Here is a 13161-nt window from a genome sequence, read left to right on the forward strand (position 1 = left end):
ACTTTTTAAAACACAATCTAAACTTGATGCATTTATTCACTATATATATTGTAAAAGTAAAACAGGGTAACCACTGCTATTTACATTATGCTGGAATTTTATAGCGTGCATTTAGCTTGATTATACTTTTAAATAATATTTGCAAGGTAATTGCATTTTAATGGTGATATTTTAACACAACTTGAATCGTAAATATATTACTTCTTGGTGCACTGAGAACTAAACTTTAATGGGATTGGTGTGTTACCAGCTCCAGGTGTTGCTGTCTCTGCTAGAGAACCAGCTCACTGGTAGGGAGAATACCTATAGAGTTCACACTGCAGCTGGCTGTGACATAGCCATCCCATTCTTCTTCCCTTTTGTAAGGGGGGAAAGGAGAGAGGGAGGGAGAGTGGAGGGGTGTGGGAAGCTTGAGGGTCCAAGTAACTGGCCAGATTTTAAAATTGTCATGGGATGCTTTTGTTCACAAGGCTACTTTTTTCAACAAGCAACTTCTTTGCAGTGGCGTTGCTGTTCTGCTTTGTCAGTGTTCACAACAAGCAATAACAGGGTTGTAGGCCTGAATGATGGGATGAAAATGCTTTAAAGCACCAGGAACTTTAAATTTTAATAGTGCTCCTGCTTTGCCAGTACCTACTGCTGCTTCTACAGCAATAGCTATTACCAGTGCTGTAGCAGTGGTGGTGCCAGTTGGTAGTGCAGCACCAACAAGGTCTGATCACATGGTGGAGACCTCCTCATCGGCCCAAAACTTTTAAAGGGTGTCTTTACACATGCTCCAGGGATAACAGGGGGCACTTTAATTATAGCGACTCTTGGGAGCCACTTTAATTAAAGCAGCCACACCATCTCGTGTATTCAGCATCCCTTGCTTCAAAATGGTGGTGGGGGCCCTTTAACTAAAGCTTGTTCAAGAAGCTTTACTTTTAAAGTGCCTCTACTGCCATTTTGAAGCACAGACAGGCTGAATACATGAGATGCCACCAACAGACTTGATTGATTGAGTCTGCTCCAATGTGCTATAATGACATTGTGTTAGAGTAGGTGTCCCACAAGTCTGCAGACACTTTAAAAGCCCCTAGGGCAGTCCTAGTTTCCATCAGCTGTTTCCATGGCAGCAACAGCTGATCATGCAAGCATGTTGGTAAGCCTCAAGGGTGGAGGAAACCAAAAAGTAGTCTCCTATCACCCCCCTGACTGAAAACTGTGCCTTTGTGGCAAATTTGTCATACTCCATCCAAAGGGCTTTGAATGTGTAGCTACCCATATCACTTTTTTTTTGGTGTGGTTCTATAGATTTCATAGCATTACAGAAATAATATCTGTCACTGGCCCTTATGTGGCACATTCAGTCATATGCAGAAGGGAAATTTGGGTAAATGGGAATGGAGATTTTTAGACTGGAGGAGGAGGAAGGTTATGTGGTTCAGTACTTCATAGTTAACTACTCATTCCTGCTTTTGAATCTGTCCTGTGTTCTATGAGTGGAGTTGGGGTGAGAAGGTAAATTCTACAGTGTCAGAGAAATAGAAGTCATGCACACAACTGTGTGTGTCTAGAGAATGAAATGCTATCTTGCTTTAGAAACAGTGTGTTATGGACCTGTATTAGAGGTATATATAGCTTATTGCAGTTGCTCATGCAAACAACGTAAAAGGTCTCAACTCTTTGAGAGAACCACATGCATTTGTGTACTATAGTGAATGTATCCAATGAATCTGTAGCTTTTGAATATTCCAATGTCTCTCTTTCAGTTCCTGGATTGCAAGATACCTTATTTACTTGAATAGAAGTCAGTGTTTTCCCTTGCTCCCCAATCAGCATGGGGGGAAAAGCCCTTTGTCTTCTATTCACATACATGGAACCCTCATTAAATACATTGTCTATCATTAAACTGCTGCTGTGCTCAGCAACAGAAACCAGCTATGAAATGGATTAAATGCAGCCAGCACTGACCATGAGTATAAAAAGTATGGCCCATATTGGGTAAACACTGGGAACCTACCACAAAGATAGGGTAGTGCACCCCATCTGAATAACCCATTGTGTGCAGTCCCCCTCAGTGCCAACTCTTTCGCAAGTCATAGTGAGCCACTACACTTAATACATTTTTACTTCCTCTTCACTCCCACAGCTGAGTTGAGCCTTTTGTTTCCCATTTCCAATGAGTGCCATTTATTCAAAGTAGCTGGCAAACCTCACCAAACAGTTCATCCAGAATATCTCAGTTTCCCCCGCTCTCAGCCTGATATATATAGTTAGTGGTCCCCATCCTCCATGAGGTGGAGCCAGACCAGGTTGTCCTACACCGCATCTGTACATACATTTTTTGGAGGATCCCAGGATTAATGACAAGAACACCTGGATCCAGTTACGAGTAGGGAACTAATTAATGCACAGTTCCTTTTGGAGGTAGGGGTGGGGGGTTCTGGAGTATACACTCATACTGAACAGCACTGAGCTGTAGGATCACCATGGCTTAAAATGCTGTTGACTCTGCTGGGGCCAAGCCCAATGAACTGTGCCATAGATAATGAGCTTTTTACTTTGGATTAATATCATGAATAGAAACCATCTATTTGAACTAGTTTGTACTATCTATAAGTACAATAGTGCTGCTTTAAAGTATGCTTGTGGATGGAGTACCTGTGCTGAAATTTGCAGCAATTTCAAAAAAGGTAAAATACATCCATTCTGGATGAACTTAAGTCTATGGGTTCCTGTTATAATTTGCTTATATGCAAATTACACTAGGTATATTCATTTCAAGGTCAGTATTTTCAAAGTTGTCTTTCACTTCTATGTGCTCATGGAGAGCAGGGTCTGAAAGTAAGGAAGGGAAGGTGCTGCATGGGGAAGAAGTTGGGCAGGGCAGAGAGCAAAGGTGTATGTGACCCAACAGATTTATTTTCCCTCCTGTAGCAGTGGAATGGGGAGAAATTCAATGCCAACCTACAATAATTAGATTCTGTGTGTGGAAAATTATAACAAATCTATACATTTTCCATATATTGAATCTAATTATGGGGGGGTTGTCTTATATTTAGGGTCATCTTACATTAGAATAAAAATGGTAATTGGTAGTCCCAATTTCTAATGTAATTTAAGAGTTCTCATAATCTCATTATTTACTTAATTTAGTATTGTAACTTGGTTAGCAATGGCTTGAACCTTCTATTGTGAGTGAAAACTACAATAGTCTATAATCAAGTGGTTTTTAAGTACCAGTAAAAAGATGACAGACAGTCTCCTTAAGAATTTTACATGTAGCTCATTCCAGAACAGTGTTTCTGGGAGGCTTGGTTAAAAACAAACAAGCCTCCAAAAATTAAGATTTAGTATTGTGGGAAAACTAGTACGCTTTACCAGTAAATTCTTAAATTTTTTTTTTGGTTATTTTTTTTAATGATGTAGAAATTCATACATATTAGCTTGGATTCAGGTAAAGTTTGAATTTAAGATGACCGCCCTCCCATCATTTGATTCTAACATGGAAAATTTTTAAATTTGTTATAATTTTTCCTTATATAGAATCAAGTTATTGGAGGATTGTCTTAAATTCACTTCTTCCTCTTTCTGCCTGGTCTACTACTAGGAGCCTGAGCCCCACACCCACTTGCCCCCACCTTCTCCACTGCCTCCCCACCTGTGCCATTGCTTACCCTCTGTTGGGAGTCCAGCTCCATTCCAGTTTGGAACACAGAGCACATGCTGGCTACAGCTCCTGCCCAACCTAGCAGTAATGGTTGTGGTGGCAGCTGCAGCAACTCTGGCTCCAGCCCTGGAGCTGAAGCCAGAGCCAGGATTACCACCACTACCACTGCTGCAGCCAGGTGAGGCAGGGGCTGGAGCCCTAACTGAGGGTAAGCAGTGGTGGCAGGGATTATGCAATGGGTAAAGAGGCGGGGGCAGGGGCAACTGGTGGCAGATGGTTGTTGCAGCTTTGACCCTGAGCTTGGGTTGGGGCCAGAGCCAGCTGCAGCAGCCATCTACTCTCCACTTTGTACTTGAATCCAAGATGTGGGGTGGGAGGGCAGATCTCATCTTGGATTTAATTAAATACGATATTTAGTTTTGCTTTTTGTTGTCCTTGCTGAGAAATCATATCTTTTAATACTTTGGTGAGGATTAGAGTATAGGTTAGAGAGAGAAATATATAAATGTAAATTGACCTTCCTACCAGCTACTAAATTAAGAAATTGGGAGTAGGAGACCATACCGAAGTATAACGAGGTAGGGAGCTGGGAAAGTTCACCAAAAGTGTTAAAAGTGTGAGGGACTGGTGTTAAAGAAGTTTGGAGGAGAAGGGGTGAGTAGGACATGGATGGGTATTGAGGTAGTTACACCACTTTACCTGTACATGTAGGAAATGGCAGGAGAAAGATGTATGAGAGACAAACGATTGGCTGACAAACCTTTTCCATTAGAAGGAAAAGGAGCATAGCATAAGAGTTCCAGGTTTGGAATAAGAAAAGTTTAAAAAGGACATAAGGAATGAAAAATAGGTATGGGGAATTGAGGAAGGCTGATAAAATTGAGGTGGAATAAGTTTGAGAATTAGGATGGATAGGGAAAGGCAATAGTTCTTAAAATTCTTCATATAGATAAAAGCCTTCTCATATCCTTCATTCATTATAGAATGTATGACTTCTGTTGCTACCCACTACCAGGAGCCCTAGTTTGGCCATTATAAGATTTGTTAGTATTAGCATTTCTTAGCTTGTGAAATGGCTATACCTCTTGAATACTTTTAGTTTTGCAGGTAGGGAGTTGCATGCTGTATAAATCAGGACCTGGATGTTAGAGGAGTTTGTGATATGCAATTTCAACCTAGGTTTTTTCCTAAGATAATTTGTTTAATATGAAACTATTCAAAATGCTAAGTTTGGAGCATGGGTGTAATGCTCAAGCACCTAAATGACTTCAGACTTATCTGCCCCATATTCAAAATTGACTTAGAAGCCTAAGCCTTATTGAAAGTCAATGAGTATAGAGATTTTTTTAATATTACCTGCTCCTGCCAAGGACAAGTAAATAATTAAATCTAAGAAATGTAAACATCAGAATCCACAAGTAGAAAGGTAATAAATAATTTGTCACAAGATCCTAGAAAGGGTGTGTGTGGTAAAAGCACAGAGGCCTTTTATTTTATAAATACTGGTATTACTTACAGAACTATCATTATCATAGTCATTATTTAGACAATAGGCTACATCAAAGTTACAGGATACTCAAAATCTTTTTGATGGAAAAAAAAAAACAATGTAAAAATATGTTGTCATGAAGTTCCACAAATTTAGTCTTTATTTTAAATCTACCTCTTGGCTGTGGGTACTGACTTAATGATCCTGTGTTGCATTGCATTTTAATTGTATTGTATTTTTACCATTTCAGGGAAAAGGGAAAAAGAAACTGAACAGGAACAGAAAGAGAAAGGTAAGTCTATCTGAGAAAATAACTAAATTGTATTACCAGTTTTACTTACAGGTGCATACAACATGCATCTTTCCCCAAAAATTAGTCTTCCAAAATTGAGGTGCATGTCTTCAGCAAGAACTGATTTTCTGCCCAGAATAGAAGCATGCAGATGCTGTAAGATGGCTCTTGCTTCTTTGCTTTTTCTTCTCTCCAGTTCCCACATATAGAAAGAGAAAATATCCAGCAGGGACAGATCCAAGGGAGTGCAGTGGGATGATCACACCCCCCTTTGATTCCTAGTCATCTAAAATTTAAAACTGCTTCAAAAGTAGTGGCATTTCTTTTCAGGTAGCCTGACAGAAAACAACTGATTTCATGACTCATTATAGTATACGGATTTGTACTAATTGCTCCGTAGGTGTTAACAACCCTCTGTCTTTTTAATGATGATGATGTTCCTCTAATTAAGCTATCCTTCTGCAATTTTGCTGTCTGTTAAGTACTCTTAAACTTCCTTCTTTTATGTCCAGTCTGCAGCTGCAGAAACAGTTTCAGCTTTTGGCTAAACAGCCAAGAGCTGCTGATAATTCAGATGTGAAATGGTTAAAACTGTAGTTTTTGCCTAAGTATGGAAAGGAGGGTGAGTGAACTGAAGATGAGGTTCTGTTTGTGTTCTAGGCAGCCATAACTCTGGAAAAATCTTTTCCTTTCATTCTGCCCTACCAAAACAAGGTGCATATTTTATCTGGGGAGGTGTGGTATGTGAGAAAATACAGTATGTTGAAACCAAAAGGTAAACCTAGGGGAAAAAGGCACATAATTTTCATGAAATAGACTATAATACCTGGCTCCTAGATAGATAAACTGGAGTTAAGTAAGCAAATGTTACTCATTACAAGTATGCACGTAATCCAAACAGAACCTGAGAGTTGTAATCTTGCCTATTTCACCTAGTGGTTGTTATATTTAGAATGCAAAAAGATTAATATATGTCAACACTAGGTATTGTTGCACTTGATAAGGGCAGATAGACTTGAGCAGAGTGGCATGGGAAAATTTCTGCTGCTTTCTGTTCTGTAGGTAAATAAAGAACCTGGGTCTTCAGAGCAGTCAATAAAGTAAGTTTCATAAGTGTTAACATTCAAAGGGGGAAATGTCCAAAAATAGTTAAACAAGTGACTATTTCCCATAAACTTTGATTTCAAGTATGATTTCTGTTCCCTTGCTCTCAAAGAGCTTAAAGAAATATTACATACAATTAGGGTGACTATCTTTTCAAAATGCAAAGGTGGGACACACATCGGCCTCCCCTTTCCCCGCTCCCCGCTACAGCTGGAGCAGAGCCAAGCTGAGCAGAGCAGGGGCAGATGCAAGCTACTTGCTGCAGGTGCAGGGCTTCCTGCCTTGCTGCCTTTCCCTCAGGAGCCCCACATTGGCTGTGTGCCCCCTGCCTGCCCAGCAGCAGTGGGGGCACAAGTCCATGTCACTGCTGCCCCTGCTGCTGCTGGGTGGACAGGGGGCTTGTGGCTGCCTCAGGGCTCCCAAGGGAAAGGCAGCAGGGTGGTGAGCCCGCAGCAGGCACCCCACAACCAACCTAGCCCCATGCACAAAGATGGGGGCGGAGTATGTTCCCCCTCATGGCCCCCTCAGAGGGGTCGCACAGTGACGGGGAGCCACCACCCCTCCCGCTCCCCCTGCATGAGCCTGCCCATGGCTCAGTTCCATTCCCCCCCAGGCCCCATGCAGTGGCCCCAGCCCCTACCCTACTCCATCCCTCATCATGGGGGCCTCAATCTGCATCCCTGTGCCATCCCATGCCCCTCCTCCCCCCATAGACTTACTTGCAGAGAGCTGCTCTCTGTACTGACTGGCTGTATTCCCAGCCTTGTGCACGTGTGTGGGCACACACATGCACGTGGCACCCTTGCATCCTGCTTCCGGCAGTCCCAAGCAGCCCCTTGCAGGTTGGTACGCTGCTAGCCTGCAAGGGGAAACCCGGATCCCTGCACGATACTGTGAATTCAAGACAAATGCTGTTCCAGAGTCATACAGCCTGGGACCAGGATTTGATGTTCCTATTCCAGGACTGTCCCGCCTAATTAGGGGATGGGTGATCACCCTATTTAGAATACTTAGGCAGAATAAAAACTGTAGCCTCCTTAGAAGGGGAGCACATGTATATTTTGTATATGCCATATATTTTTTGAAGCTGTTTTAATAATGTTCTAAAAGTAAAATGGTAAAATCTATGGAGTAAGGAACATATTTTTTTCAGTGTTTATACAATACTTGACACAAACAGGGCCTTTTCAGACTATAGCTAGATGCTATTGTGAAGCAAATAATAAACTGTTGTTATTCGGTCTATTTTTCTGTCATTCCACCTGGAAAACCAGGCTTCCTTAGTACCATGAAGCTCATTTTTACATATCTGGGAAAGGTTTTTCTTTTCATTTTTTTAATTAATTACAACTTCTACAAAGCTGCCTAAAGTAACATTTCTCTTTACTTAAAAAAAAGCATGGTGGTAAGAATTTTCTTCTAATGGACAAAACACTTTCAGTTCAACCCCTGAAAAGTCATGCAGTATCAACCTTTTAAATATGTTTCTTTCTCCCAATCTAGGTTCAAACAAGTTAAAGTGTAGTAAACAAATCCACATTTAAGATGTAAAGCAGGAAACATTTGCTTAAAAACAAGCTATCAAATTATCTAAAGCATCTTACAAAGTTTGATATTGGAGTGAAGGAGGGATTACTTACTAGATAAAATACACGACAGACAAGCAAAGGCACCTGGTAGAACCTCTTAACACGTGACTCTCTAGCGTAACACCACACAAGACATGCATCTTTCTGTCTAAAAATCCTTTGTCAGTAACTCTAGATATTTGTCAGCATAAAACACAGGCAGAAGTGTTGTTGGTCTGATTCATGCAATAAAATAGAGTGCAAATTAAAAGTTGTATTCTCAAAAAACTTCCAGTGTTGCTTTCAAATAAGGAAATAGAGCATATTGTTTGAAGAAACAAGTATGAGCTCTAGATGGACACCAGATGGCACTAGAAAACAACTCTACTATGTTAGGCAGACAAGGTTCTTTGGGTAAATCCGATATCTTTCATTAGAACAACTAAAATAGTTGGAAAAAGTTCTTCTTTGCAAGGTTTTGGGTACAAACTCCCTTCTTCAGGCAGAGGGAGCATCTAGAGTTGTCTTGTGCTCTTCTGGATGGGATGAAAGCCAATATGCAAGAATGTGGGTCAGTAAAAATGCAAATACTTGGCAGTGAGGGTCAGAGTGGCTGAGAGAAAGGGAATGGTGTTCTGGTAATGGAGTGTAGCTGGTAAATTGTAGAGAAGTTACCTGGGGTATTGGATGGCAGGCAGGTTATAATGTTCCGTAAATCCAATGTCCATATTTTGTATATAGTTTTTTGTATCCAGTAGATTGATGAAGTGAAGTTTGTAGGCTTATCTGAGAGAAGTGTTTTATAAATTCCCTATGAGAATTAGAACTGAGGTTGGAGATAGTGGTTATCTTGTGAGAAGTGTACACCCACAGGTAACTTGGTATTTCTGTCTTTGATCAATTTTCAGTGTGTGTTCATTCTGGTATGCAGTTGTTGTTTGGTTTCTCCTACATATTTTCCATCAAACCATTAAGTTGACTGGATGAGAGATACATGTGCACCTCCAGAAATGTAATATAAGATCTAGAAATGATGATTGTTCTGTTGTGAGGTGCAGTTACTGTGGGAGTGGTGGAAATACGTTGGCCATTGACAACACATAAGGGGTGCACACAGGTGCACATGTACCCCCTGCGATTGGCAGTGCACCCCCTGAAAAAAGCACCACTGACACTGCTGGCAGCACCTGTGGGTGGTCACTATTCACTACTCCCCCTCCCCTGCACACCAACACCACCAGCAGCATCTTTGGGTGGTCACCAACCACTGGTCAGCACTTGCCACCCCCACTCTTACTGCCAACACTGCTGAAGCTGCCTGCAGGAGCTCCCCACTCTCCCGTACTGCCACCGCCTCCCGTGGGCAGTTGCTGTGCCCCCTCAGCCTCCAGGGACACGCGTAGTTCATGATGTTGACAGATGTAACATTTCTTGTCATGGCATCTTCTGCATCCATTTGATATGTTTTGGGCCATGGGAAGTGTGCTTCTGGTGATGAGGTTGGTGAGGTTTGGTGCTTGTTTAAAGTCTAGGATGGGTGGTTCTGGGAAGCTCTTTTTAAGAATTGGGTGGTCTTCTAGTATGAGTTGCAATTGTTTGAGGATTTTACCATTCTGGATAGTGATCCTCATGTCTACAAAGGAAATGTTGGTGCTGGAGTATTCAAGAGAGAGTCTGATGGAGGGGTGATTGTTATTGACTTCCATCAGAAATTCTGTCAGAGATAGCAGCTTTTCAGTCCAAATGATGAAAATGTCTTTTATATATCTTAAGTATAGCATGGGTTTGATGGTACAGTTCTTAAGGAATTCTTCTGCCAGGTGGCCCATAAAAAAGATGGCATATTGTGAGGCCATGTTGGTGCCCACAGTCGTGCCCAGGGTCTGAAAGAAGTGTTGGTTATTGAAAGTGAAGTTGTTGTGTGTGAAGATGAAGTGTGTAAGTTCAGTAATATCTTTAGGTTTGTACTCTCAGTTGTAATCTTGCTCTTGTAGATATGTAAGGCAGGCTTGGATGCCATCTTGGTGTGGGATGTTGGCATATAAGCTGGTAACGTCCATGGTGGCTAGGAGGATGTTGCTGGGAAGGTGGTTTATCTTTTTAAGTTTTCATAGATGGTCTATTGTGTCTTAGATAAAGCTTGATCTTTGAGTGACAAGAGGTTTTAGGATGGATTCACTGAAACCTGATATTTCTTCAGGGTTCCATGGTTGGATATGATAGGTCTGCCCGGGTTCATTGTTTATGGAAATTAAAGAGCATATTAAAAGTCCCTGGATTGGGTAGTGGAGGAAATCAAGTTCTGTAGTTTTTCTTAGATGTTTAGATGGAAATGATTTGATAGTATTTTTGAGTTTTAATCCTCTAGTTTTTTGTAGTGGGTGGTGGTAGAGAGTTGTCTGTTGGCTTCTACATTAAGTATTTATCTGAAAACAACATGTAGTCTTCATGAAAACTTATATTTGAACAAAACTTTCACCACAGCTCCATTCACCTGAGGCTATGCCCCCTGCTTTCATTCACTGCCATTTGGTAGTGTGTGTCACACAAGGGAGCTCCCTCATCAGGAAGCAATTGGCTTCTAGATGCAAGAAAAAGGGCTTGCCTATCCTCTTTGGTTGTTGCACTTTTCCAGGGATACCTTTCCCCTCTCCTGCTACCTTCTCTCCCCTGTGCAGCCATAGTTTCTATGCCTTCAAACTTATGAGTGCTTAACTGTGCTGTTAAACTTTAATGTTCTTTTAGATAGTTTCCAGGGCTTTCATCTCTCAACTTTTTAAACATTTTTAAATGTAAGTACAAAGTAGTATTAAAATAAGCACAATTTTTTTTAAAAACAAAACATTACTTGACTTTTATATGGGAAGACTAAACAAGGAGATTATAGGACAGCAAGGAGCTGCTCTTATTAGTAAAATAGACTTTGACTTTTAAGAAACGTTTATTCCAGGGAGGGTGGCAAATGGGGGGCAGTAGAAGTCATGTACAAGTTGGCCGGAAGATCTAGGCCTCACGGACAAGGCCTGGGCTCATGACCTGCAAGGCCTGCCCGTACACTCTAGACAAAAAACAAGAAAACAAAGAACAAATGGAGTATTTACATATATATAGTTCTGCCAGTGGGGCCTCCACCTAGTCTTGAACTCACAGCCTTTGGGCCCTTAACTCCACAACCAAAGCACAGAGCCACACAACAAGGCTGGTGAGTCCTGGCGGAAGGGTTAGGTACGACACACTCAAGGTGAGGGTTGACCCCACAGCCCTCAAATTAAGTTTCATCCTTTACCAACAGAGCCACTCAGGCCAGGTAAAATAGAAAAATCTATAATTTTTTCTCCAATTAGCCAAATATTTTGGACTACTTTTAACTTGAAGCAGTTATCTAGTGTTATTTCAAACCGTGTTTCCAAAAATAGGAAATGATTCAAGCTGTGTCTTTTTTTATTAATCTGGATCCATGAGTGTGGTTTCTGGAGTTAATGCCATTGTGAATAGAGCATGTCGCACAAATAAGTGTTCCATTTTATTCCTGGTTTTGACCATTTGACATTAGGCAAAAATGTAGTGTTTTGCTAGCTTATTCCACCTAAAGAGGAATCAATATCATCCATATGTATGCTTATATTATCCAAGGCAAAGGATTCAGAAACCAGACTGCATGAGAGCTCGAATAGATAAACATTTGATTAAAAGCAGCATCCTAATGTGGCAACACTAAAGTTTTTGGTTTTTTTTGCGGGGGGGGGGGGGTCTGGGAGGTAGATGAAGTAAAGATAAAAACAGAATCCAGAAACCAAAGCAAACAAATGCTTATAGAAAAAAAATAAACAGCAGGAGTAATTCAATTATCTGCGTATACAAAACCTTTTATAACCTCCTAGCAGAAAAACATGAGACAAAGAAAAATATCCAGATACTTCACTTTCCAAAGGATGGAGCCCTTCCCTCACATACCTTAGGATTTCTATCATTTTTTATCCTGAGCAATGAAGTGTAAGAACTTCTATAGAATCCTGCCATACGCAGTTCAGTGTCTAAGAGCCTACTTAATGAGTGGAGGCTACTTGGAGCCTACCTCAGGGATGCATGGCTTCCAGAGTTAGAAAAGGAAGGGATGGATGTTGAATGAAATAGGAAGTGCCCATGAATTTGATAGAACTTTTGGCTATATTTATCTTTTTCCTCCTAGGCAATCTGAAGTTTGGTTTAGATTAGTCCAATTAAGTATTCATATTTCTTTTTATCTGCTTGTTACAGAAGAAATGCAGTGCATTAGCAGAAAAGTAAAATGTACTGCTGAAAACCATGGAACATTCTTAATTTAAAAAATGCTTGTGTATACTGCTAAACTTTCTCCTCATGATGTGATATATTGATAATGAAGTGGGATATATTGTGTGGACCATATATTTCAAAAGCAAAACGTGTTTGGTTGCAGCTGATGTGTGCATGTATAACATAAAATGAAGTAAGTTGTGAATTTGCATGTGTAGATCTAGCTTGTTTGCAAGCATTGCACATGTGATTAATATGTGGCATATTGCAGAAATATATGTGTAAGTTCACATTTATTTCTTAAACTTTTGGATTTAAAAAAGGTCAAAAGTCCCTTATAATGGTTTATTTGTCTGAAAGTAGTTAGAAAGCTCAGTGTCAGCCTCATTTGAAATACTATCTTTGTCTACTGGCAAAATTCATTGTATTTTAGTTAAGAAGTGCACCTAAACTTAACTTAATTCAGATCTATAATAATGTAAGATCTTTATGAAACTTGGTTAATATCTCATTCTCACTGTTTTTCTGAATATTATATAACTGTTATTGGGAGAGAAACTATGAAAAATTAACTTTGAAGATAGCATCCTCTGGGATAGAAATCTAATGAAAAATATTTGAGACTTAGTTTTTAGAAGACTTAATGATGTTGAATTTTTATTATTAGAGGATTTGTACTCCATAAAGCGGTATATAGATGGATTTCAATAAAACCTTTTGATTGAGATGGCATGCAGGATCCCTGGCAAACACTCACAATAAGTGATCCTCAGTACCA

At 40.4% G+C, this 13161-nt stretch overlaps 1 protein-coding gene across 6 annotated transcripts in view; it reads left to right on the top strand.

Annotated features, from left to right (window-relative positions):
* Nucleotides 1-13161, top strand: part of ASPH (aspartate beta-hydroxylase) — a 201499-nt gene that overhangs the window by 112126 nt on the left and 76212 nt on the right. For all 6 annotated transcript variants that reach the window (XM_059724050.1, XM_059724053.1, XM_059724049.1 and 3 more), the window contains one exon: nucleotides 5395-5436. In XM_059724050.1, the coding sequence (XP_059580033.1) occupies nucleotides 5395-5436 (42 nt within the window). The remainder of the gene's footprint in view (nucleotides 1-5394; nucleotides 5437-13161) is intronic.

This window comes from Alligator mississippiensis, chromosome 3 (genome assembly GCF_030867095.1).
Source record: "Alligator mississippiensis isolate rAllMis1 chromosome 3, rAllMis1, whole genome shotgun sequence".
NCBI classification, from domain to species: Eukaryota; Metazoa; Chordata; order Crocodylia; family Alligatoridae; genus Alligator; species Alligator mississippiensis.